Genomic DNA, 27,639 nt, shown 5'->3' with positions numbered 1-27,639 from the left:
TGCCCTCGCCACCCACCGCCGCCCGCGCCCAGCAGCTCGCCGCACTTACTGCGACTGACAGTGAGAGACGAGCCGCAGCCGATCTCCCCGCGCGCGTGCAAGGGGCGCCCCGGACCGCAGCCCAGCTGCCTCGCCGCGCGCGTGCGAAGAAAATTCGCCTACTAGCGCCCCTCGCCAGCTTTCGGAAGGGGGGGACGCGCTCTGATTGGCCGAGACGTGGGCGGAGGGAGACACGCCCACCAATAGGAGAAGAGAGAGCCGCTCTGGCTGCGCACGTTCTGTCCAGCGCTGCGCGGGCTTAGCGGGGCAGGGCAGGGTGATCGGCTTGGGGAGGCCGCTGGGAGCTTGTTTGCAGGGTCCATAACGCCGCAGCATCTAGCCTGCTGCCTACCTGCCAAGAGAGTCCATCCCTCTGTAGCCTCTTAGCTAAACATCAGCTTCCTCCCGCGCCGGGAAAAGCCAGACACGCTGGAAGGAATAGGGCTAAAATAGAAGATGAGCAGGCAGGTGATTTGTCTTAAAAAGTTTTTTCTGGAACAATCGTGTGTGTTAGGAATATAACTCACACAAGCCCTTAAAATTTACCCTGATACTAATTTGCTGGCTACGGTTACACTACAGAGCTCTGTCAAAAGAACTCACTGTCGGAAGAGATTTCCTGACAAAACTTCTGTTGGCAGAGTGCAGCTGCACACAAAAGCCAATTGTGAGAGTGCTCTGCTCTGTTGACAGACCAGCCAGGCAGTCTGGCTGCTCTCTTGACAAAACAGGGACCCAAAAGCACAGCAGACAGGGCTGCCTATTGTTGTGGATGTTCTGTCTGTCGAGAGAGGCCCCCCTGGGGGCATTTACACAGCTCTTCTGTCCACAGCAGCATTATGCCTCAATACTTTGAGGCAGCACACTGCTGGCAAAAGTGCTGAGTTTTGTTGACACACTGTTGAGAAAACCCATTTTGGGTATAACTGCCCCACGGATTTTGTTGACATAACTCTCTAGCGTAACTGTAACTGCTGTGAATAAGCCGTTTGAGTTTAACAGAACTATTCACAATGGTAATAGAGAGGTAGCCGTGTTAGCCTGTACTCCAACAAAACAAAAGAGAAATGTAGCACTTTAAAGACTAACAGAATGATTTATTCAGTGATGAGCTTTCATTGGACAGACCCAATGCTTCAGACCAATCTCATTTCCAATACAGACTGACTTATATAAATACACAGGACCAACAAAAAATTGCAACAAAAACTGACACGGAGGGTGAAGGTTGACGGGGATGTTAGTTGTCCTGCCCGAGATAATTACAAGCATCAAAGGAAGGCATGCAGTCCTTCTAATGAGAGGCAATTGGTGTCTGTTCATGAGACATGTTAGTGTCAAATTTGAATATGAATTCCAACTCACAAATTTCTTGCTCCAATCTGTTTTTACATTTTTTGCTCCAGGACACAAATTCTCAGGTCTTTAACAGAATGGCCCACTCCACTGAAGTGTTCACTGACCAGTTTATGTGTATTGAGTTTCATGATATCTGCTGTGTCCATTTATTCTTTGGCTAAGGTTTTGCCCAGTCTGTCCAATGTACATAGTGGCAGGGATTTGTTGGCACATATTCACAGTAGTGGCAGTATTTTAAATATCTGCTTGACTCTGCAGAACTCCAGGCCAGAGAAGGCAGTAGAGAATGAGACCGCACTTCCCATCCCATTCACAGTTTTAAGTGCTTGATTTTAAAAAGAAAAATGCTTTTGATTTAAAACATTTATTCCTGTAAGTCAAAGACAAATGTAATTTGATAAGAGCTAGAGTAAAAACTATGACAGATTGTTGTTCATTCTCCTTGGTAACTGAATTAACTTGAAAAATGGCTGAATTTCAAAACTTGCCATAGCTTTGTCACCAATAGAAGTTGCCATGATAAATTCTGGGGCCCCTTATTGCCCCAGGTTCCTGGGATTCCCACATTCCCATTCCCTTATTCTCTGTACCCAGTCACCCGTATCCATAACACCCCTACTGTGCCCTTTTTGGCCCTGTGCTTCAGCCATTCCAGCTCTCTCCCCCCAGACCCCCAGTCTCTTGCCCTGACTCCTGCACCCCACATATTAGGGGTTATATTCACATAAAACTGTACTGGTTTAATTGAAAGAGCAGTTTGAAATAGACACACTGGTACAAAAAGGTTGTTTAAGCACTAAAATATATCTGTGTACAGTAGTCTGACTAGAAATAGGTTTTAATTAAATGGAAATAAGCCACTAAAACAGCTTAGGTCTATACACTAATGTAAGCTGAAACAGCGCAGTGTTTGTGCAGACAAGCCTAAGGCTATGTCTACACCAGGAAGATGGACCCTGCTGAGGGTTGATCTTCCAGGACTTGATTTCATGTGTTTGGTAAGGCTACACAAAATCAACTTATCAGGGGTCTGCATCGACCCCTCTACTCCTTGTGAGAGCTCTCCTATTGACCTTCTTCAGTGAGGATGGCCAGATCCATCAATTCTAGCTACACAATTGCTTAGAACTGCATATCTGTGATAACTCTTTCCCTAGTGCAGTGTTTTCCAAATGGTGTTCCACAGAACTCTGCGGTTCTGCTAAGTGAAAATAAGGGTTCTGCAAGAAAATCAGCAGGGTTTGGCCTCCTGGGGATGAAGGGGGGGAGCTGGGGCTGAGAATGGTGAAGCCATGGCTAAAACTGTTATTAAGGGTTCTGCAAAATTCTTTCAAGATTAAAGGGTTCCGTGGCCAAATAAAATTGGAAAACACTGCCCTAGTGTGGACAGCCTAAACCTCCCTGCTGCAATTTGGATCTGCGTGTTAATTAGTGCAAACTTCAATGAGTGTATCTGACATCAAAACACTTTAAATCAGATTTTAAAATAATCCAGGAACAAAAGGGTAAAATGCAGACTGAACATGATTGCAGATCAATACTACCATCCTGTCACAGGCAATAATCATGATAGATCATGTATTACTCGGAGTACACTCCTCACATCAACAAGGACAAAGATTGGACCTGTGATTTTCTTTCGGAATTAGGAGATACGGATTTTGTTGATTTCCACATGACTTACCATAGTTTGTCAACTGTTAAAATAAATAGCTGTGGAAAAATAAGAAGCCTCTCCTAAACAAGAGAATCTTGCTGATTAGTCCACCACAATCAGGTCAAAGATTTTTATCTTTATATAAACACCTCAGTTTGTGGTCATAAAAGAGAAATAGACATCTAGTATCTCTACACATACAAACATGTATGTTTAATTAGAATAAATTTAGGAATTCTACTTTCAAAAATCACTAGCTCGAAGAGAGGCAGGACTGCAATAGTATAGAAGAAACATGTAGCTCCCAAGTAGCAGCAAAAATATTACTATTTAAAATAAATTCAGAGATCCATGTCTCTGGCACTGAAGGCTTTTAAAAGAGTTTCTATTTTATAGGGTGAGATTATACATATGTATGATAAAAAACAGGAAATTCAGATTTAACCTCTCTGTGCAGATGGCATGAAACATAGTGACAGTGTCAGTAGAAGAACCAGCTACAGTCACTAACACTTAACTAAAACCAATTTACTGAAATGTACAAGGGGAGAAAGGAAGTGTACTGGACTTAAGACATTACTTATTTCCTATGCTATGCGAACTCCTTCTGTCATGTTCTTAAATAAGTGATTAGCCAAGACTGATTTCTACAGTCAAATACAAAACAGACCCTGCAGCCTTTATCAAAGAACAACACTTACTGATCTGCATAAGGAAAGACAGAGGTCTCTATTTTGTAACACCAGTACACAAGTACTATACATGGCTTTTTATATATTTGAGGAAACAAATTCACTGGAATATTTTTTTAAAAGAGGTCTGTCTCAGATTAAAATGTTGGTTTAGTTGGCATGTGGGCTCTTCAAAATTGTTAAGCACCTCACATCCTTGCTGGCAGTTTCTTTGAAAAACGTCTGATTTAAAAGAAAGGTTTTGTTTCTATCATGCGCAAATTATGTATCAAAAAAGCTTTATTTTGAACAACTTCTCCATTTGGTTTTACAGTCTTAACATACATCATAATCATGGACAAGCAGCATTTTACAGAAGAATCAGATTTGATTGAATACAAGAGGAAGTCACTTGGAATTATGAGTTTATTTAAAATTAAGTGTATCCAGACACCAGAAGGTACCATATGCTGTCATTTGCTTAAGAAATTCAGAGTTAAAAGTGATGATCAACAGAAGAAACCTTGACATTTGGGAATAGTAATGAGTAGGTAGGTACCTTTCAAATTTCCTGTTCTAGACTTCATATATGGGGAAGGGGGTATGGGACTAGGCTAACAAAGTGAAGTTTCTCCATGTCCATTAATAAGACCAATTACCAGTTTTAGATGGCATTGAAAAAGTGACAAAATACATGCCAAGTCCTTTTAAAGTTCACACAATTTCACTGGCGTAACATGCAGCATCACAGATGAAGGACAAAGCTACAAGGAAGATTTGAGTTTGTGTTAGATTTGTGCTCTATGCTTTCACTAGTCAGGTTGTGGAAATGTACATACTGTAAAGCTTTTTTGTCTTTTCAAATTCATTGACATTCCCTGGTTTGCTATCAGTGCTCTGAATACATATTTCAGGTATAGTATTATTTCACAAGTCACAAAATGATGCTTTCAGTGGATTTCAATGAAAGGAAGAAAAATGTTGAAAGCAAACAACAGAAGTTAGGCTCTTTGCAATTTATTTGTGATCTGTACAATTTAGGCCTAGTTTACAAACAAAAGCGGTCTCAGGCAAAAAAAAATAAATTGGTACAAATCACTGTGTGGACAGGGTCTCATGGCAGTTGAGCAATTTAGCATCAGGACTTCCTGTACAGACAAGGTCTTGCACATGCTATTTGCCCAAAAAGAGAGAGAGAGAGACCTGATTTGTATTGCAGTAGTGCCCACTCTATGCGCAAAACATTGCCTAAATGTACATGAATACTGTCTCTTTCTTGCTGGATCTTGCTATCTAACTAGAAAAGGGTATTAAACAACAGAATGTCACTGAAGAGAAACGGGTAAATCTTAATCACTGAGGTGAACTACAGGGCTAAATGTTAAACACTCAATTGGTGGCAAAGGCACCCCACATTTCAGCTCATTGTGATATTGCCACCCAAAGCCCTTGAAACATTGCTGGAAGTCCTTGAGGTGACAGGAAGCCATGACCTGACTTCCAGTGCGTTGAAACGAAGAACAAACACATCCTTACATACCATAAAGGTATGGTAAGAGACAGGGTTCTTTTACTTTGCTAGTAGCCTGTAAAAATACATGCTGATTTCCTTGCCAATCTGGTTAGTGAAGGCGTTCTGCAGATATCAATTTTATTTGGTCCAAAAGTTTACCTTAAAGAGCTTAAGATGTATAATATTTTGTGCTTCCCTCCATCACTGCTTGCAAGTTCCAAGTGCTCGCAAGTACTCTCTTTGCTTATATTTATCTTTTGAGGATAAAAGAATCAAAACCACAAGTTAATCATTAGCCTTCTCACTAAATGTCTACATTGACTGCATTTAGATAGAGTAATTCTTCAAACACTTTTAGGCATATTCTCATTAATGCAAGCTTTTGAAAACACTAGTAGCATTAGTAAATCTCCCTTTCTAAAAGCTAAATAATTCTATTTATTTCTTGATGTACAGGAAGTTGCAACTGGTAGACACTTGCTACATACCTTTGCACTATTTCATGAACTGATAAGCACAAGTCTCATTATACATCTTGAAAAGTCAGCAACTGTACAATATAGAACATAAGATGTTCCCCAGGATACTTCAGTCAGAGGTGTTAGAGCTAGAAGCACCAAATCCCACAAAATGTATTTTGCTTTATGAAATACAGCTGTGATTCACAGTTGCAATGAAGAATGTACATAGAGTCAGCCAAAAATATCTTCATGTAAAAATGTAACAAAACGCACATGTCCATCAGCTTTGCTATGCAAGTGCTTTATGTAGGAAAAGATGCTTTGAACTACTGTTTGGCTCTTGTCTTGGAGGTGAGCTGCAGATTGAGAAGGTATCGTATACTTTTCACTAGTGCCCACCTTATTACTTTATCCTGAATACTGGTATTATGCTCTCAGTTAGAAGAACAGCCAATGGATCATCAAGTAAAAGAAACCTTCCATGAAGGTTGATCCGACACTCAGAACTGATCCTGCTGCATGCAGCATGAACTCTTTCACAATAACCTGATAGCCTGCATAAGACACTGCATTCATAACTTTAGCCATAATACAGCACTAGATACACTGTCCTAAGGAATCAGCTGAGACAGAAGTATGTCTGTGTGGAAAAAATGCCAGAACTATGAATTCTGGCACAGCCAGGAGTAGCAATTCAACTACTCCAGAGGGCTTAGAGAATAGGCTTTAGATTTTACACCATGAATTGGATTTATTGTAAATGCCACAAGTCACAGTGATAGACAGTGCACAGACTTCTATTAACATACATATTTTTGTAACTTAGCAGCTCTACTGAGTAAATAAATGCGCTTTGCACAGCCTTCCTTTAAATGTGCCTAAACTAACCTAAATAAGCAGACAGAATAGCAGAAAAGGGAAACAAATTGCAACGGTCTCTTATGCAATATAGAACTTTATCCATGTATATAATATACTGTTTTATATTATATACACAGGCATGCACATTTTCCTTAACAGAAAATTCATACCTGAATGTAAAAACTTGCACACCTCCAATATATTTTCCACCTTTACTGCAAGCTTAGTTAATGCAGCTATTTGTAAAGAAAAACGAATGACAGTTTGGAAAAAAAAAAGATTTCCCCCACAAGAAACAAGTTACACAAAGATTACTGTATCACTACAAATTTTTATTCAGAAGCCCATCTTTTTTTTAAAAAAAAAAAAAAAAAATCTCATTAAGAACTTGTTTGGTCAATTGACTACAACACTTTCTATCAGACACATAGTAAAAATGGCATGGCTCAGAATCGACCAGATCTTTCACGATCTCTTGACCGCCTCCTATCTCGTTCCCGTCCTCCTCCTCCACCACCACCACCACCACCTCCTCCTCCACCACCTCCACGACCACGATCTCTGGATCTAGAACGACGTTCACGGGATCTTGATCTGGATCTATGCCTGCAAAAAAGCATTTAAGATTGTAGTTCTTAAATAGGGCAAAGCAACGAAGCAGCATTCTACAGAGTACCAAGGATCAAGCATTCATAGGAAAACATCAGAATAAAGGGAGTAGAGTTTGAAATAAAGTAGTGATTTCACACTTCAACCACCCAGGAGAAGCACTTTCAAGACCACAAGGCCATCATTACAGAATTGAATTTTAGGGTCAGTACACACACTGAAAACTTAATTGTGGTCACTTGCCTGAACAGCCAGAAAAGGAGCAGTTACTTCTAAATACCCTTCTAAGTTAGTTCTATTGTTAAGTACAAAACAGTTGCAACAGTGAAAGAAGTCTCTTGCAGCTATTTATGGATTTAATGGTACACTGCAAGTCTACAGCCCAAAGTCAGATCCTATTCTTTGTCTTCAAAATCCCTAAATTACTTGCATCGGTTGGATTTAAATTTGAAATACAAATGCTTACTTTTTACGACGACGTCCATACAATTCACGTCGCAATTCTCGGGAAATGGGTTTCAAATGCATAAAGTTACAGAAACCTCCGCGCGTGCACTCTCTGTAGAGCAGAAGAAAATTACCACAAAAATAATTTGCAATTTATCCTATTAGCTTTTTCCTTCTATATAAGCTTGAATAGTTAACTGATTTGTGATTTTTTTAAAATATATATTTTAAGCATTGGGAAGTAAAATTCTTGGCAAAATATCTTAACTGCCCTGAAGACAGGGTTAAACTTGAGCATGATTTATTGCAATTTCCTGTGCACCTGGTGCATCACTGTTCAAAAGTGAAAAGAAATTTTTTTGTAGAGATGAAGAGACCAAGTAGCTATGAGTGCTAAGGCACGTGAACTGAACCTGCTCTAGAATCTAGATGTTAGTATAACTTTAATGTATTTTCTTGTATTTTTACTAAATGCATTGTATGGAAATGCGCTTGAGAAAAATTACACTCATGAAAAGCTTAACTTGGAAGACTCTCTAAGCAAGCAACCATTATAACTGAGCAGTATCAAAAAATCATTTCATTACCCCATTTCATACTGACGACAACAAGCTTCTCTGAAGTCAGTCACAGGTGAAAGCTCAGCATGAATTGGCTGACCATTAAACCAACGATTGTTCAGATCAATCACAGCCTTTTCTGCATCTTCTTCACGACGAAACTGAAGTAAAATTAACATTTTCAAAATGTTGTATAAAATAAGCCAAACATTACCATTTCATTTCTCACTGTATATGTAACAGGTGCTCAAGGCCAGCAATAAAACTAGAAGTCCGCTTTATGTTTTATCTGCTCCAACTCTTAAGTGGTGTCTCACTAAAACACATGCAAGTCCATTCAGTTTATCATTTTAGCAGAAACATTTTAAACATGAAATCTGGAGAGGATTCAGTGGTTTCTCTCCAGGCTACATGATTTTGAACATTAACATTCCACATATGGAAGACTAAATAGTCTTGCAGGCATTTGTGAGGAACATGAATTAGATATTGTGACTTGCAATTATCTCAGATTGATGAATACATACAAAAATTTGAAACTTACTATTTATTGGACAATTAGGATTTAAAGAGGCTGTCAAGTATTTGAGACAATGAATTTATATTCGCTAAGGTAGTTTGATAAACACTTAATTCAAAAGATTAAGTGTGCAATAACAGGATTCTGGGAGATTTAAACCAATGTTCCACCTTTCAAGTGTTTATATTCCCAAAACAAACACAATATTAATTATATAAAAACCAGGAAAAAAGAAAGCTAACTGGAAAGAAGCATATAATAAATATTATTTTTGAAATCATCAAAATTCTGGAAGGACACTAAAAAGTCTAAGTGGATAATGAAAGGGGGCAAGCAAATGAGGCAAGGATTAGGGTTAAGAATGGTTTCAGGATAAACTAATAATTCTTAAAATGGTTGCGTGCATAGCAACCATTATTTGTAAAATACCCAGTGACCACCCCACCCTTTGCTCTTAAATAAAAGAGGTCAGACTTGTATTAATGTCATTTTATTTAATCTGTTTTTACACTTATTCCAGTTTAAGTAATGATCTCATCAACATCACAAAAGTGTCTAGCCTCTCAATTTTAAGCTGAGCAAGGTACAGACAGCAGGCAAGTTATCATAGTTTGAATAAATTCAACTGCTAGCAAGATCTGCAAGATTTGTGAAGATTTTAATAGATTAACCCTTTTAAATGTACTGTACTTCTAATATAAAGTTTACCCTGATGAGCATTACAATATTAAATATATTTACTACATTTACCAGGGAGTATAAAACAAACAAACAGTCTTGCTACAACTGCTAAAACTGATTGAAATTTAATTGAGCACATAAAAATCTAGTTTCTAAGTTAACAGTTTTATAGTTCTGTGCTCTGAATTTCAAAACCCAAATGTTAACCAGACAACAGTTCATCTATGGTAAATAGCTTCACAACTAAAAAGGTGAGATTAAACTTCATGAAAACAAGACAGATTCAACGCTAACAGGATGTATTTTCACTCTCCCTGGCTTGGATTCTAATCTAAACATATGCATAATTATTCCAGAGTACGGATGTTTACTTTCATAAAGGTGCTGCCATATTTTGCAGATGTTAATTGGGTATATTAAAGAACATTTGTATTCATGATATATTGCAGAGGTGTTTTTGTATCTTACCTTTACATACACATTTCCAACTAGATGATCTCCAAGGTTATCACAAACGTTCATCTCCTCAACCTCACCATATTTTTCTTCCATTTCCGTGAAGACCTCCTAAATGCAGATAAATTTATTATGAAAATATTGTGGAAATAAGGTGAATTAAATATACCTACAATACCAAGACAATTCATCTTACCAAGAAGGAAAACTTTTCTTCCAACATCCTGCACACATTAAAACTTCTGGGCATGCATTATCATCAGCCTGTACGCATGGACAATATCTAACACACTGAGTACTACAAGTAATTAACTACACAACAAAAGGTACCTTTTCTTTATATGGAAAATGAGATGCATGAGACACTACAGCAGTGCTTTCTGGAATAAAAGCTAATATCTCAGTTGTGTTTACTTCCAAATTTGTTCGCTAACACTTAAATGTACTTTTTATCTCAACTGTATGAGGAAGCAGGATGGGAGACATCGAAAAGAGACTATTCAATACTTTGTTTTGAAACTTAATCCAAGGTCTAATATAACAGAAGTTATAGGCAAATTAAATGAGGGTATCGCAATGACTATATATTTAAAATGTAAAAGCAAAGTTATATAAAAATAGATATACACTAACTGGATACACAGTCAAGCAACCAAGTGTCTAATCTGTGTTATTAACACTTTCCACCATCCTTCCCTGATTGCCCCAAGCATCAAACTTCTTATTTACCCAGTACACTCTTTGGGACAGGGAGGATTTCCTGTAATGTGAATTTGAGGCACTATTTATCAATATCATATTAAGCTATATTGGAATTAGAAGTGTTAAACCTAAGAGTAATAGTCTTCCTTTTTAGGTTCTATCAAGGATTAACTACAGAGGTTATTTTGTAATTTTTCACTGTCACCAACTAAACTTTATTTTTTTGCCTTTGCAAAATTAAGAATGTTTGAATAAAGCATTTTAAGCAGCAAATTTCAACATACCTCAAAGAATTCATCATAATGTTCCTGCATTTCAACATCGCTCACAGCACCTGCAAGTTCCAAAAGTCATACTGATTAGAATTAATTTGAATGATGACAAAACTCTGAACAAACTACAAAATTCAATTTAGAGAATAGAAGAAGTCATCTACCGAAGCCTAAGAAATATCATGTAGTTAACCATGAGGTATTAAAAATAATTCAGAGTAGCTTTTAGTCCCAAAAAAGGAGTATCTTAGTACATGACACTCGTATGGTAAAATCACAGTAAGTTTTTATCAGCATCCCAATGGCATACCCCAAATTTAAGGGGAAAGGATTTACTTTCAAATGTGACTGATTAAATATAGAACCCCACCCTCTGCCAATGGTTTGCCTACAAAGAAGGCAAGTGCTTTGTCATGTTAAAGCATGGTTTCTCTTTCTAAAGGCGGAGCTCCATTTAAGGATGTTCACTCCTCCAGTGTAAATACACCAGTTTGAGGAATCACTGATGAAATTAAAACAGTAACTCGTCATGATCCATTGACTTTATTTAGAATACAATACTTTTTTTATTCGCCTAGAAAAGAGTGAAACTGCATGGCTTTGTGGTAGAAAGCATTTCATTTAATTTTAATGCCAATTTATCTTTCAGTAATACTGCAGAATTTGTTTTCAAATATGACAGAGGCTGGACATTTATGCAAGATCATTTTAGTGACCTTGGCTGGACTTTGCAGGTGAGTGTTGCTTGCCTGCTGCTAAAAAAAAAAGCTATTGCAAATTTAAATTTTGCTGATTTTTCAAAGCATTAAATATACTACAAGAAATAATAGGTTATTTCCAGATTTACACCGTCTTACCATACTTTTGTTTAATAAGTCCTATACATTAAAGCCAGATCGAGTAAGTCTTCACTTAAGTCACTTTATTACGATCAAGTAGCTTTTAAAATAGATATGGCACTTCATGCTAGAACAATGCTTTAACCATTAAAATGAAATACCATTACTTTACTAAGCAAAACCTGCAATATGTCAAAAGGATGATCCAATATTTGCCTCAGTTGCTATGCTAAAATAGGTGCTCTGAATCCAGTCATTTCTGGATCACAGTGCAAATGATGCCATTTAGAACAAGTTTTCATCTTTACTGAAAAAGCCAATCAAGCCACATAATCTTTGTGGAACTATGGACAATTTTCCTTAATAAGGTTAAAGGGAGCTGTTTAAGCAGTTTAGGCTGAATATACTTGACTTTCCAGATTCAACACATTTGGTGTTCAAGATCCCCCTTGGCTATGCACCAATTAAAAAAAAATTCTCTCAAACATCTGCTGCATAGAAACAGTTTAATAACTAACCATATCCCAGGGCTATGCCAATATCAAAGATGATAACATACTAACATCGGATTTAAAACAAAAACAAAAAAGGCCATCAGTTTGGGCTCCATAGGAGGAAAGGACTGGGTCAAAGTCTACCAAATGGGAAACTACTGACAGATGGTCAGGATATTCCATTGTCAAAGCTTCATACACAGACTTCATAAATATTTAAGTTTCAGGGCTACCAGTCTCTGAACCTTGAGAAGCCCAATTATGAGATATTGTCACAATTATTACTAGTCAAAAACTAATATTAATCCTTTATGACAACAATGGAGAGGAAAGCAGTAAAGCAACAACATTAAAGAGCTATGAATTAAGAATATATGCAGCATGTCAATGGGCACAAAGCTGAAAAAAATATGGGGAAGCTTTCAGTAAATTCACTGATAAAACTCTACCACACCAGGTACAGTTAGACTCTGTTACACAATTACTCATCTATCAAGACACACTAAAATGTAAACAGCAATATCAAACACTAGTTTGGAGAATGTGTTTGCCTAACAGCCCTTGCAACTGTACAACTTCAAGAGGGTCTGGGCAAATAAAATCTAAACAGCTGTACCACAACCACACAAATTTAATTCTGTGCAAATTAGGTACCAGCTCCCTGAGAATTTAGCTGAAGTACAGGAAGTACTCAATATCCAACTGCATATTTTTAGCAATACACAGCTAGTAATACCACAGTGAACATCTATAACAAGAAAGTCTGCAGGCCAGTAGAACTTTATAAACTTAGACGAGCTCATGAGCAATATTTTATTTCTCAAGAAAAGCCCCAGTATGACAAGTGACTTTAATGTCAAGTCAACTTAATCAGGGGCATTAATTTTGTTAGAACATGTGCTGTTTATGCTCTCCTATAAATTGTTTATCTTATGAATCACACTTTACTGTGAAATCAGTTTTTAATTTCATAACATATAATGCTTAATTAAATGCTGGTAACTAATTTGAACTAGTTTATGATCCAGTGGTTAAAAAGAACAACTGAACAAAACTTTACCACCACATGCCCATGTTCAATTTGTTATATTAGAAAAATAACACCCAAATTTTTAGTTCTAAAGCCCTTAGCATATTTTTCTACTAGTGTCATTGGTAATGACAGATCAGTAATCACAGACTGACAAACTCAGTCATTTAACTTCTGTCACGATGCACAGTATGAGACTTTTTGCCCATTTCCTAACTACAAAAGAGTTAAGAAATTAGTTCATAACAATATCCAAACTGCTTCCTTTCCCCAAGGTACTTTTAAAATATCTCCTACTATGAAAATATGTAACTTAGTTCTAGAATTTGAATTTTCAAAGCAAGGGCGAATTTTAAACATGCACTTAATCCAAACAGACAGCTGCCGAAGAGTAGCATTTGTCAGTCTATATTTATCTTCCAAAGTAGTCACTAAATGGGAGCTGCATCATTAGTTTAGAATATATATTTCTGCAAGCAGTCTGAAAGCTCCAATTCTGAGTCTCGCAACATTAGCATAATATTGGGTACCGTTGTGGATTAAGTTAACGTGTAACTGTCCTGCTTTTTGAGCAGTGAAATCTAACGTAGACCTTTAAAAGATATAGCAAAAATATATTTCGAGGATGCAGGCAAGTGGCAGAGGGGGAAAAAAAAAGGGAAAAGGAGACAGCAGAAGATCAAGACTGCTTTCCAGGGGGGTAACCATTTCAACCACTTTTTGATTTAATGGAAAAATATCCAATTTCTCTTAAAATAAATTCGTGTGGGGGATGAGGAGGACAAAAAATTGACACATTTTAAGAAGTGCCGTCAGTTTGATCCGTTAAACTAAAATGGTAGACCAGCTTAAGTCGACACTGAGCTCTGACAATCAAGCCCAGGGAACCAGTGAAGGAACTTGTATGAACTTACAGCGCAAACCGTCAGCAGACTGGGAAGAGTTTTGAGGGTTACGGTAAATGTTCAAGAGGGCAATGGTCTGAAATACAAAACGCAACAACTTTATATTATGGAAAAGAAATTTAACACGAAACTGGTTTCCTTTTGGTGATCACTTTAGCCGAGTCTCAGTGCTGAAAGAGAGGTAGTTATTTTCTCCCGAGGGGGGAAATGTTCACTTAGCTGGTGACCTTTGTGAATCAAACTAACACTGTAAACTAATAGAGATCTCATGATACTTGATTACTGTATTTTTACTGGAATAGTTACTTTGCTCACCTCCATTACAATACATGGGTGGAGGTGCCAGTCAAAGCTTTTAATACAATGAATGGTACCCAAGTGTCATAGTAACAGCTGTAATACGTAAGGCCGTGACATCCAACCAGTCCTAAAGCAGCAGCCACTATACTAGCTACTGCTAGAACGAACTAACACGTTATTCTGAAAATATATTTATTGTTCAAGCCAACTAGCCAAGCTCAACCGGCCAAATAGCCACTTATGGCTAGTGGCTGGCATGTTGGACACCACGGATGTTAGGCATCAGCACACTCAGATTTTTGATTTTGGACCTAATGAATAATTAGTTAATAACACAACCCCTCAAAACATATTAAAAACAGCACAGTTTCTAATGTGTAACACAGTAATCTTGGTATAACATGAAATCTCCATTTCCTAAAGAAAGGAAAGGTGAACTAAAATGCGCAATTTTGGGCAACTTACCGTATATTATAAATATGCCTAAATTTTCATATTATATCAAGAATTTGAGAAATGCTTGCAATGTAATCGTTTAAAAAAATGAATGGAAGATAACTGACAGTTTTCACAGTTACAGGAAGTAATGTTTGTGCACTGTGGAAATGACTGAATTAAGGAAGTCTGATTAATTTATCTATATCAGTCACTGTCCTCCCTTTATAAACATGTACATTTACCAAGTTCTTGATATATGCGCAAGAAGAGTTCCATCACTTGTCCTGTTTGCAACAGCTTTATGTCAGCAGCTCAGAAGCCAACGTTATTGTCTTATAATTAGGAGTGGGCTCTTTAACACCATTCTTTAAAAAAATTTCTCCAACTGCGGGACTTACAGTGTGAGCCGTCAGCCGTCTGTGCACTGTTTTGGGGGTTACGATAGATGTTTTGAATCAAGATGGTCTGCGGGGAAAAAAAATAAAAAGGGGAATTCTACTGGCTGCTGTGCATATAATAGACAATTGCAAAGAGACAATTATTCATATTTCCTTTTGTATTTGTAGAGTATCTTTTGAAACTGCATCCAGACCATCGTATTATGAAAACAGTTTTAAATTAACCACCAAGAAAGAGCGGTGTTTTGTTCCCTAGTGAATTGTTTCAAGTATATTTACCAAAACTGTTTATGTGGGGATACATGTACGACATCTTGTGTTAGAAGTACATCACTCATGCACTTCAAGCTCCTCAGTGTTATGCAGATTTCCAAATTTATCTTAAACCAAATTCATTACTGTGAGCCTAGAAAAACTGCATCTGTAACAGTGCACAGCATGTAATGCCATACAGTCTTTAAAATGTTGCCTTGGATAACAAGTTTTTCAAGTATTAACTAGATACCCCGTATTGTCTCATGAAGCGGTTTCTTGGTGGAATTTCTGTTTAAATAATACAATAGTTGTACATGTTCACGTTTTCCGATCCTTCAATAAAGATCAATATCCTTTTAGCACTTCTGCTTTTTACTTGAAGAATTAGACCAGGCAGACTTGAAACCTTACATTTGTACCGTTCTTCTTAAAATCAAGTTGTCTGAAAAAACAAACCATGTTTAAGTTAGTAAACTAATATTACACAAAATTCCAATGTCCATATCACTGTAATTAGATCAAAGATATTTAGATTTAATTACTGAATATACAAGTTTAATGTTAGTTTGTATGCACTTTCATCCACAACTGAATTTAACTGGTGCAACACTTTTGTTTTTTTGATGCCAAGAGATTAGAATCTGTTGGACCATATTTAACGCACATACTGATTTTACTAATAAAGAGCCCACAGCAATATTTGCACCACTGGTGACAAATCAATAAAATATATCGATAGCAATAGCTCTCTATTAATGATATCTGACCCTCTATTTTCTATCACAGCTGATTACCAATATTTACAGAAGGACTTCCACAATCAACTTGTCACACATCAAACTCAGTAGTCATAGCACAAGCCAGTCTGTTTGTCAAGTTGAATGCCACAAACGCTAAGCTGGACTAGGGAACCTACAGCTTGTGGGCTGGACCAGCCCCCATCTTAAGCTGATTTGGCTCACAGCAAGTCTCCACACTGAGGGCTGGAATGCCTGAGCCTTGGCACACCCCGGCAGCCTGGAGCATGAGCCCCAGCTTGCGCGATTGCAAGGGGAAGCCCTGTGCCTCAGCTTTCCTCAGCTAGAGTGCAGTGCATGCGGAGTTAAGTGTGAATGAGGGCTTTTTTCCCCCCTTGGGAGCACCAGGAGAAGGTGAGTAATATGTATTGGAGGTTTTTTGCTTATAGCCCCGACTGACTGTTCTGTGGGTCGGTGACCCCTGAACAAAGAAAGCTCCCCCTCCCTGCACCAGATTGACTTCAAACATAACCCTGTAAAGATCAAGTGTTCAATTACTTTTAAACTCAGGTTTAAACAGTGATTTCTGAAAATACATTTCAACCAGACAGCATGGATGGCAAGAATCCATTAGAAGTGTCAAAGGACACTAGTGATTGAGTTAGGAAGTGATCCTAACTCTCCATACAACTAAGCCTGCATTAACCTACATATATAAAACAATTTGTAATTACCTACAAGATGAGTTATATTGGGTAGCCAGCATGGATCTGTCAATAACAAACCACGTCCAACGAACCTAATTTCTTCTTTGACAAGGTTACTGGACTGGTAGATAGAGCAAAGCAGTAACTATATCTGGATTTTATTAAGGTTTCTGACACAGTCCCACATGACATTCTCATAAGAAAATTAGGGAACTGTGTCAGGGTTGAAATTGTTATGAGTTCACACCTGGTTGAAAGAACATACTCAAAGAGTTATAAAGGGTTCATTGTCAAACTAGGAGGGCATACACTGAAAGGCACCAGAGAAGGTGGGGGGTGGGGGGGAATCAAGTGTGCAACTGTGCAAACAATTGTAGACTGTACTGCTGTTGAGGATGGGGGTTACAGTGAATCACAAACTGAATAGGACTCAGCCTTGTGGAGCTAAGAAAGAGTAATAATTGGTGGTGTATGAGCAGAGGTGTCATATATATAACATAAAGAAGGTAATTGTCCCATTATACTTGGCACTGGTGCGGCATCAGCTGGAATTCCGTGTCTAGCTCTGGGCACCACAATATAGGAAATGTATACAAGTTGGAGAAAGTCCAGAAGTGAGCAGCTAAAGTGATAAGAAGTTTAGAAAGCCGACACCGGAAGAAAAGGGTCAAAAAACATTTGGCATATTTAGTTTTGAGAAAAAAACACTGAAGACCTGCAAAATCAGTCTTCAAATATGCATAGTGTTCTTACAAAGTCAAATATGATCAACTTTTCATCACATCCCTGGTCGTAAAAGAAGTAATGGGGTTAATCTGAAGAAAAGAAGATTTAAGGTTAGGTAAAAGGAAGTATTTTCTAACTGTAAGGGTAAACTTGGGAACAGGCTTCCAAGAGGTTGTGGAATACCATTCATTGGCTGCTTTTTAAGAACAAGTCTGAGAAACCTGGCCTGTTTGATGGCCTAAGGTCTATGTGGTCCTCCCTCAGCACAGTGAACTGGATCTGACTTCCTCAGGTCCCTTCTAGTCTCAATTTTTATGAATGCATATCGCACTATTAAAACAGCTTTTAAAAATACATGGTTATTCTCTGAGCAGTCTCACTAGCGTAGCTATGCTTACAAGAGGAATTTTAAAGCAGCTTCTTAAAAGGGGAAAAATCTGTTGTATATGAGATACTAGAAGTAGTCTCTTCAGGTCACATCTGCGGCTAAATACCTGTAAATGCAGGAGCTTTCATAACCACTAAAATCTACTATATGTTTCAGGGAGTTTGTCTGTGTGTGTCTACTTGTCTGTTCAAGAACTCTTCCTAAACAGTAAAAACTAGAACCACCAAATTTGGCATGCAACTTTTTCTTCTAACTTAAAGGAAGGCAAGGGTTCAGTTGTGCCAGGACAATGGGGGATGTGCCAGGAATGCAACAGTTTCTCATAAAATGGAAAAGGAAGCTTCTGCTAGCTGGGATGGTTATACTAAATAATGAACACAAGGGTGGAACAGCAAGGGGCCAGAGATGGGGACCAGGACAGCTATAATCCCTTTAGGGCAGTATGGGTGGAGATAGCTGTCCCTATCTACTATATATTTCAGAGAGTTTGTCTGTGTGTCTGTCTGTCCCCCACCGCCCAGGGAACATACACCCCTTCCCCAGCTGCAACCATGTAAATGTACTTCTCACCTGGCCCCCAACTGATGTGGTGAGAGAGGGCTGGGGTTGCCCTCTCTCCCTGGGGCAGCCTGCGTAATGAACCCCTTATCCATAGCCTCACCCTGAGCAATAATTTAAATGAAGAAAAACAATTATTTATGTTAAGGATACAAGCAATGCCAGGTAGATATTCTAATTGTTTAATAAATGAGAAATCATCTTTTTCCCTGCATATCTTGGCAATCAACTATGATAGAAAATAAAGTAAACAGAACTTGGAGTTTAAATGTAGAATTCTTCCAGGCGCATGGAAGAGGTTCTTTGAGAGAAGTTGCAGTATTAATAAAACAAAGGTACATATCAACCAGTGCCCACTCTCTATGTCCCCTCCTCATTTCTCAGTTAACATTTAACCAGCTCTGGATTGGATTATATGTAGAGTCAAGTGCTGTATGTCCTTAAGTAGCAAGACAGGTAGAAGCAGCTCTTCAACTCCCAATTGGCTATGCAAGTGACCTGTGACACCTTTACCTTAGGCCAGAGAGTTAGGTATAGGGGTTGAGAGATTCTTCTGATCATATCAGATAAGGTAGCAAACTTTTTAACCAAAAATGAGTCGTGGAAGTTCTCCCATTTGTGATGGATAGAACATGATGCTAGTGTTTGTGATATAAATGAATCTGGGATGGTTTAAGTGCCTAAACATCACTAAGATGGCACACACTTTTTTTCCCCACTTAGCACTGCCCCTCTCTACTATAGGTAGGTGTATATCAGCACTGCTCCCACAACCATTAGTGCAACAGGTGACCATTATAAGTGCTGGGGGAGGAAATGGGAACACTGCCTCCCCAGGGGACAATAGAAGATTTTTTAACCTCATTTTATTTTGGAATATTGTAACTATTTATCTGAAGTTCTTACAACATACAAAGAGATACATATACATAAATTCTACAAGAGGGAACAAACCTGGCTAAATGTTGGTTTATTGTGCAATCGAGAACATCTGTCCCCATGACGGCAAGCTCCAATTTTGAAATAAAATGAACAGTTGACTCTGCAAATAAAAAACATGAGAATTATGGAAATATAAGGCAAGGATACGGATACACAATTAGCAGTTACGATAAAGTTCACATTATCTACTTAACATTAACACACAATTACATACTTCAATCAAATCAATGAGTTCTAAGACAGTAATGGGACCAGTTAGTTTATACTGATTCTCCCTCATCCATGACCTGAGAAATCTGCTGAACTCCAGGACATTCAAGAGCATGCAAAGCTGCAATCTAAATCACTTAAATATACTGGCTCAGTACCTTACTACGTTCAGCATCAGTCAGTGAAAAAGTATTTTCACCTGTAGAATAACCACTATTGTTGCAATCTGTTTCTCCTGCTTCCTCATCCTTTCATTTTTCTTTTTCCTCTCTCTCTCTCTCTCTCTTCCCCTGCCCCCTCTTCATCCAGGAAAGCTCCAGTTTCTTCCTCCTCTCAGTCAGCTTCATTCCATGCTACTTTTTTCGACCACTTAAAACTGTCAACGTAAATAGTGACAAGTATCAGAGGTAGCCATGTTAGTCTGTATCTTCGAGAAAAACAAATAGTCCTGGGGCACCATCTGTTAGTCTATAAGGTGAAACAGGACTTCTTGGTTAATGTAAATAGTGGACACTTAAAGGAATGTCTTCACTGAAGCTGGCATGATTCCCAACAAGGAAGACAGACTCCTCTAGGTTAGCTACGCTCTCACCCTGCTCCCACAAAACACACAGCTCAATGCCCTGTTGCCTCAAAACAAAACACACAAACTGAACACCTGGTATTTCTGCTTCCACAAATGCAACAACTCTAGACAAAGCCTTAACTATTTCACTTTAGAATAGTGGTTCTCAAAGTACGATCCTTACAGGTGGGGCACAGGCTCCCTCTGCCCTCTCGCGCCACACTGGAGCTCTAGCCCTGCACACTCCACCCCCATGTTGGAGCACCAGCACTAGCTTCCTGCCATAGGGGAAGAGAAGAAGGAGCCCCAAGCCTTGCAGGCCAGATCTGGCTCACAGAGAAAGCAGCAGCTCTGCATTCTGCTATTGCACCTTTCCACAGCTGGGGGAATGGCAGTGCAGGATTGTGGCCAATGGGAGCAGTGAGCAGCACAGAGCCAGGTAAGCACCCCTCCATCCCTATCATGCTTAGAGCCCTCACCCCACTCCTGCATCCTCCTCTCGCCCAGAACCACCATTCCACTCCTACAGCCTCCCTCCCTCCCTCCCCCCCAGATCTCCACCACCAGACTGTTGCTACACCCAACCTGCTGGTCTGACCTCCACCCTGAGACCGTTCCTGCACCTTCACTCTCAGACCCATCCTCCAGCCCCAGACTGCATATTTACACTCCCTCCACAACCCATGTACCTCCAGCCCACCCCTGCACCCTCCCTCCGACAGAGACCCTGCACCTCCATCCCCTATTTGGGTCCCCAGAAGCCCCCTCCCACACACTGAAAACTTCATTTTTTGCCCCACCCAATAAAAAAAAGTTTATTAGTCCTGGAAGCCCAAAAGAGTTAATCTGGCTTATGGGAAGACCTGACCCCCCACCACTCCATGGGGCTGGAGCACAAGGGGAGAGAGGTGTCTCAGTCGGGGGCCACACCAATGAGAGGTGGGTTTTTTTCCTCATCTTTTTGTGCCCCCTCACAGATTGTGATGTGGGTCAGTGAACCCTTCCCAAAAAAAGGTTCCCCCCCCCGCCATAAAGATGTTGAAATATTTTGTTTTTAGGCATAAATTAATATTTTACTTTATTTAAAACAAAATTTGGTAAGCTAAAATAATATATGCAACAAGAGCTATGTATATGCCTCTTCATGTTATAGATGAGTATTTATGTTTTTTATATTCCAGAAGCCTAATACGAATATTTTAGTATTTAAGATATTTAGAGATAAGCAAAGAAAAAAAAATTTTTAAAACATCAAGGGTGGCTGGTTGTTGGTCCACTGAAAGGTCTGTGTTGAGGAGGGTAGGCTGTGGGCAAAAAGTTTGAGAACCACTCCTTTTGAACCATCAGGCAATTTGTACCACAGCAGCATAAACTGCCCATGAACAAGTAAGAACTTTATTCTATTTAAAGGACTTAACTACCTTAGTTATGGAAAGTAAGCTCAGGCACTAGATAGTATGGAGCAGGGAGTGTGAATACTCCAAATAAGGGTTATATGCTTCCACATAAAGTAATGAATTCAGACAAAGGCAAGGTCACTTTCCCTTATCCACACACACACAATTTACAAGTCTCTTCACATTTCTTTTGGTCTAGTGGAAAAAGAAACAAACATGTTCCCCAAATTTCCTTGCCCTTAATTGTGGTATGTTCATGACAGTGACTGAAAAGCAGAACTAAATAATTTGTAAATTTCACATTGTAGCTCCAACTGCAAACAGCACAGGGGAACAGAGTGAAAAGCACTTAATTCTAATAGGCTGTGCATAACGTGTTGCAAATTGATAGCAGTAGTTTCAATAAAATTACTATTTGCGGTCAGAATTACAGACATGGAAGAAATCTGAAGGGCACTCAAGTACACTTTGGGCTTGTAAGACAGGAACTTCTACCAACAGATCACAGCACAAAACATTCAACGAACATTAAAGATTATATTTTAATTCACATCTAGCCTACACCTAGCATTCAGCTTTACAGGCCTGAGCAATCCAGTTAGGCTGACCTAAATCAATCCCCAAATTAGTCACAGTTAGGTTGATGGAAGAATTCTCCCACTGACCCAGTTACTGTTTCTCAGGCTTGATCTAGACTCTACAGTAGCTTTCAAACTTTACATATTACTGTACATTCTCAATTTGTCTTACCCATCTCTAAGTTTCACCTCAGGTAAAACTTGCTTACAAATCAGACATAAAAATATCAGGAGCATTATACACTATTACTGGAAAAATTGTTTACTTTGCAATTCTGCTAATACTAAATTTGAGTTTGTACTGACTTTACTAGTGCTGTTTTGTAGTCTTTTGCAGTGCTAGGCAAATATGAAGACAAGTTAATGTACCTCCGGCTAAGAACCCCGCTATATACTAGCAACTTATGTTGGCGTAACTATGGGGCTCATAGGTGTGGAAAACTCACACCGCAAGTGACAGTTATACAAACCTAACTTCCTACAGCCTACATTCATGGGAAGGTATATCTGACTCTTGTCACAGATTACCTACACCAGGGATGTCCAATATATTCACCACTCACCACGTGGCAAATAGGACACTGTGTTGTGGCCAATACAGCTCTTGAGTTGCATGTGGCTCTTGGAACCTTTAAATGCAGCTCCTCCTGAGAGCTGCACGTGGGGAGTGCCATCCACCCACTCTGCACACATGCCCCATCACTTGATGGGAGAAGAACATGGTGGCAGCAATGGCCCCAGCAGCTCCGGTGAGTCACTGGCATTGAATTGGGGGGATGGGAGGTGGCTGGAGGTGCCTTGCTTAGGGGCGGAGCGTTCAGTTGGGGGGTGGAGAAAGAGAAATGTGATGAATGGAAAGACGACAACCACAAGTGTGGCAATCTTTGAACTCCTATTGGACACTGCTGACCTACACAGACAGAAGCCTCCTATCACTGGTGTAGTACAGCGGTCGGCAACCTGCAACTCTTTAAGGAGTCATTTGCGGCTCCTGATGCTGACTCTTCTGTGGCTCTGGACCCTGTAATAACCCTGTCCTGCTGCTGCTGAAACAGCAGCAGCTATCCCCTGCTTGGCCTGCACTTGACTTCCCTCCCCCTGCCATATGTCTGGCCAGGTCAGGGGCCAGCAGGGGGTGGGGCTGGCGCTGGCCCTGGCCCTCTTGCTATGTCATCTGGGCTAGGTGTACCATACATCTACTTTTTCCCAGATGTGTCCTTTATTTCAGCTCTCAAAACTCTTCTGCCTGGGTTTTTTAAATTTCTAAAAACATCTGGAATTTTATAGGCGCCCAGACCCCAGCCGGGGAGCTGGAAACAATGAGCTGCAGCAGCTGTGTTGCCTTGCGAACTGCGCATGCTGAAGGAGGCCAGGCACAGGCAGCCCCTTCCCCCACCTAGACTGCAGGGATGTTAAGAGAAAGTGCAGAGAAAGGAGGGGTTAAGGAGCAGCACAGGTTGGCTCCAGACTTAGGCATTCAAGCAGATCCAGGCTGGGAAACTAAGGGGTAGGGGGTGGTGGGAAAAACCAACAATCAAGGCTGAGCCAGGAGGATGTGGCAGGAGCCAAGTGGTGGCAGAGAGGGCCTGCGACTGCAGGAGCTTCCCCACCCCCTGGGTTGTGTATATAACACACTCCTTTCCCCAGCATGGCTGGCAGCTGCGTAGAGGGTGAATGCAGGCTCCAACCCCCTCTTTTCCCAGCACAGGCAAGGGGAAGAGCTCCAGAGTTGCTGCTGTAGTAGGAATGTGGTTGCTTTTGCCACCCCTGCCTCACCCTCTTCTTTCTCTCTCCCTCAATAGTCCACCGTGATCCCTCACTCTCTCTCCATATCTGAGTGGGGACAGGGGTGTGAGAGTGTACTGGCACATGCAGGGGGGGAAGGTGTTCAGGCTATGGCCCCTTGGTGACACATGGCTCAGGGGGAGAGGAAGTTGCAGCCAGAGCATGCAGTGCTGGGGGGCAGCTGTGGGGGGGGCAGCTGTGGTATGAGTGGGCAGGGTGGCTGTGAGGCCAGGGTGCTCTGTGTCAATGGGACAGTTGTGCATGGAATGGCGGCAACATGAGGGAAGAACTGTGGTGGGAGGACTGTCTCGTATTCACATGTATTGCAACTCTTGAAATATTGACTTCTGTAACCAAATTTGGCTAAATGCCTCTTCTCACTATTTTGGTTGCAGACCCCTAGTGTAGCAGGTACCCTCTTTGCTGAACTGCTCCAATGGCACAACTGCACCAGTGCAGTTATGCTGCTGCTGCAGCATTTTAAGTGTAGACAATCCTCAAAAATGGATATTATAATGACAAAAATAATCACTCATTGCTGTAGTTTGTTTACACTATCGTGCTCCTAGTTTAGAAATACCTTCAGATACCTGCCCAGAAAGAGAACTGAGTTCACTCAATCCAAAGCTAAAACCTTAACTGCAAAACCTCTAAAAATGCACAATACCCAGTACAATTTCAACTCACCCGCAATCCCAAAGCTAATTTCAAAGTTTCATCTTCAAATCTCCTCCCTAAAAATGAAAGGGACTGATGGGGGAGGAGAAGTGGGGGGTGAAGTGAGGGGGAATCATGCCCAGGCCCTATAGGGATCAAAAATACCTGTGCAAATTATTAATCTAATCTGCCAGGCAGACAGCAACATTAGCAACATTCAAAAGCTTTTCGTAAGGAAAAGATGAGCATAAGCAATCAAAACTCCACTGACACAATGACAGAATCAATGTCATCACAGAACTGAGTAAAACCTAAACGTCTGTTGTTTTTATGTTTTAAAAACCCACCACCACGTCCCCCGCTGGGCCTCGGGCTTGCAAATCTGACTCTTCCGAGCATAATGTAAAGGTGTAAAGCCTACACCAGGACTCCTGAATGCGCACCCAGGGGCTCCAGGGCCTAGGCTGCTCAGCGCTTCACCACGCTCCCTTTCGCTATTGTAACCCAGCGCGGCAGCTGCAGGACCCGGACCGAGGCGGCCGCAGCGAGCAGGAGAACGGACGCCAGGTGCCCGAGCAGGTTCTGAATGGCGCCTCTTCGGAACACCGGGCCCATCCCCCACCGCTCGTGGCTCCAAACCGGGACGCGAGCACCCGCCCGGCGAAAGGCACGCCCCTGGGCGCGCTCCCGCCCGCAGTATGGCGGCACACTCCGACCGCTAGGCGGGGCGGGCGAGCGCCGGGCCCGAGGCGCGGGAGCGCACGTGGGGCGGCGTCCCGCGCGCACAGAGTCGCCGTCGCACCCCCAGCCCCCGATCCCGCCCCAGCGGCGTGGAGCAGCCGGGCCGACGAAAGAGCGGCGCCGCGGAAGGGGGCGGGGCGTGGAAAGGCCCTGCCGCGTGCAGGTCGCGCGGAGGGAATGTTCTACGCTGCTCCGAGCCACACCACGGTGCCCAACCCGCCAGGGGCAGTTCCACAAGCGCGCGCGGGGCTGGTCTCCGCACGGCAGCGCGCGCCGCCCTTCCCCCCCGCCACACTCGGGAGCGCGCGCCGCCACGTTCCAATCGCCAAAGCCCCGCCGACTGCCCAGGACTGAGACGAGTAACTGTATCAGGGTCTAGGCGCGCGCGCACGCGCACTCGAAGGCGCGAGAAGCCGACGCGGGGGGAGGGGAAGACTCCCCGTTGAAAGCCATTATGTGAGCGAGCCGCGCGAGCTCGCCCCCGTCCTCTCTCCCCAGCGGGGTAACCAGAAGGCTAAGCCGGTGGCGCGGCAAAGGGTACGGGGCACTCACTTGTCCTTCTCTGTGCCGAAGATGGAGGCCAGATACTCCGCCATCTCCCACCGACCGACCGCCGGACACCCCCTGGCGCCGAATGAGCGCGTCACAGCTCCGCGCCGGAAACACTCGGCCCCGCCCGCTGCCGTCCCGCCACTGACCAGAGCGCGGGGGTGGGGGCTGTAGCCACCTGCGCATGCGTGCGCTCCCCCCTCCCCCCTTCAGGCCTCGCTCGTCACCCGGCTGTCCTTTGCGGGTTGGGGGGTTGTCTGTTGTTCCGAGACTCAGCGCGGCACGCGCCAGCCCCGCCCCCACAGGCCCAGATCTCAGCAGGGAGCCCGCGTGTGAAGGGCGGCATCGGCCTCCCTCCCTCCCCTCCGCTCCCCCCCGCGACCCGGGCTCCCACCAGTGCGGAGGGGGCCGGGCCCGGGGCGCGCTGCCCCGTGGGGTGGGGAAATCGGAGGTTGCCAGCGAACGGCGGGACTGTGGGCCCCGGGGCTTTCCGGGCAGTAGGTCCGCGCTGCCCACCTCCCGCTGTGATCAGAGCATTGGCAACCCCGTGCCCTCGGCCTGAAGGGCCCTCGGGTCCCGGTCGGGGAGTCAGCGTCCAGCCTCGGGGCGGCAAACGGGAAAAGAGCAACGATGGGTGTGGTAGATGAGCAAATACAAAGAGTGGCGGGTCTCTTCAGAAGTGGCTGGGGGGCTGGATTTGGCCCGTGATCTGCCTCTTGTCTGCCCAGTGCGGTGACAGGAGTGGTCTGTCAGCAGGGCGGGGAGAGGGCAGGGGCGTGCTGGGTTTGAACAGAAAACAATGAAAATATATTAAACCCTAAGAAATCCTTTAAGGACCTCAAAAGTAGGAAATCAGCAGGCTTCTAGTCTAGTCCTCTATAAAGTCATACAGTAACTATCAAGGTTTGTATAGAAAGCAGCAGAGAGGATTCTTGGACGCTTTTGAAACTAGATCTGAATATGAACCTACATGGTTACAAAAGTTTGTAACCACATCTGCCCTTGGAAAATTGAGCTGTGGCTATCTATATTCATGTGAACATTAAATGGATATCTGTAAATTTGCAGGCTTCTAAATATAAAATATGTATTCAAATCCATCTGCAAAAATGAGCTGTGGGTATCTGCTTCCACATCCACAAATGCAACGTGGATATTTGCACAGTTGCAGGGCTCTACTAAGCACCATTTTTTATACTACTGAAGTGAATAGGACAGTTCCCATGCACAATATTGTATGCATGCGGTTGTACCACTGGGGGCCAAAATAATCCTAACTGTGAAAAATAGGCATTTCAGTTCTGGGGCAAGAGGAGTAAAAATGGCAACTGAAAAATGCACTGAACTGTTATCCTTTTGACGGGTTACAACATAAGCGTTTACAATATGTTTTTTAATATGCATCAAAAGTTTTAATAACAGTACTTTGATTATGATTTCACTCAGGGAAAGGCATTTAGTTGATCTCTGGGCGTTTGACAGCTACATACAAACAAAATGCCAGTGTGTGCGTCAGCTGAGCTAGTGATTGTCAATAAGGGGTGAATCAGGAAAACAAAATAAAATGAACTTGGCAAGAGCTGACAGATATACGCTGGCATTTTAAAATAACTTTGGTTTATGAAAATGCAT

The 27,639-nt window shown here is 41.7% G+C and overlaps 2 protein-coding genes across 6 annotated transcripts in view; both read right to left on the bottom strand.

Moving 5' to 3' along the window:
* LOC142013758 (cystathionine beta-synthase-like) overlaps positions 1 to 158 on the bottom strand; it is a 67,825-nt gene extending 67,667 nt beyond the window's left edge. For all 3 annotated transcript variants that reach the window (XM_074995566.1, XM_074995600.1, XM_074995590.1), the window contains exon 1: positions 50 to 158. The gene's annotated coding sequence lies outside the window, so the exon portion shown is untranslated. The remainder of the gene's footprint in view (positions 1 to 49) is intronic.
* A 3,850-nt stretch (positions 159 to 4,008) lies between these two features.
* Positions 4,009 to 26,127, bottom strand: U2AF1 (U2 small nuclear RNA auxiliary factor 1). Of its 3 annotated transcripts, none has more exons than XM_074995543.1 (8): positions 26,011 to 26,127; positions 19,538 to 19,625; positions 15,213 to 15,279; positions 10,821 to 10,870; positions 9,847 to 9,945; positions 8,205 to 8,338; positions 7,637 to 7,729; positions 4,009 to 7,167 (listed from the first exon to the last, which is right to left on the bottom strand). In XM_074995543.1, exons 1-8 carry the CDS (start codon positions 26,052 to 26,054, stop codon positions 7,008 to 7,010), a joined length of 735 nt encoding a protein of 244 aa, XP_074851644.1. In that variant the 5' UTR covers positions 26,055 to 26,127; the 3' UTR covers positions 4,009 to 7,007. The 3 variants fall into 3 exon arrangements, with proteins under 3 accessions (XP_074851644.1, XP_074851633.1, XP_074851654.1); XM_074995532.1 differs by lacking the exon at positions 15,213 to 15,279 and adding an exon at positions 14,086 to 14,152; XM_074995553.1 differs by lacking the exons at positions 19,538 to 19,625; positions 26,011 to 26,127 and adding an exon at positions 14,086 to 14,152 and having other exon boundaries at positions 15,213 to 15,233.
* Positions 26,128 to 27,639: the final 1,512 nt, after the last annotated feature.

Source organism: Carettochelys insculpta, chromosome 1 (genome assembly GCF_033958435.1).
Source record: "Carettochelys insculpta isolate YL-2023 chromosome 1, ASM3395843v1, whole genome shotgun sequence".
NCBI lineage: Eukaryota > Metazoa > Chordata > Testudines > Carettochelyidae > Carettochelys > Carettochelys insculpta.
This window is presented reverse-complemented; position numbering and strand designations above follow the sequence as displayed.

Coding starts and splice junctions, on each gene's coding strand:
- U2AF1 (XM_074995543.1), bottom strand. CDS start 26,054: ATGGCGGAGTATCTGGCCTCCATCTTCGGCACAGAGAAGGACAA. Junction 19,626..26,010: donor TTCGGCACAGAGAAGGACAA/GTGAGTGCCCCG, acceptor TTTTATTTGCAG/AGTCAACTGTTCATTTTATT. Junction 9,946..10,820: donor ATTATGATGAATTCTTTGAG/GTATGTTGAAAT, acceptor ATCTGCATTTAG/GAGGTCTTCACGGAAATGGA.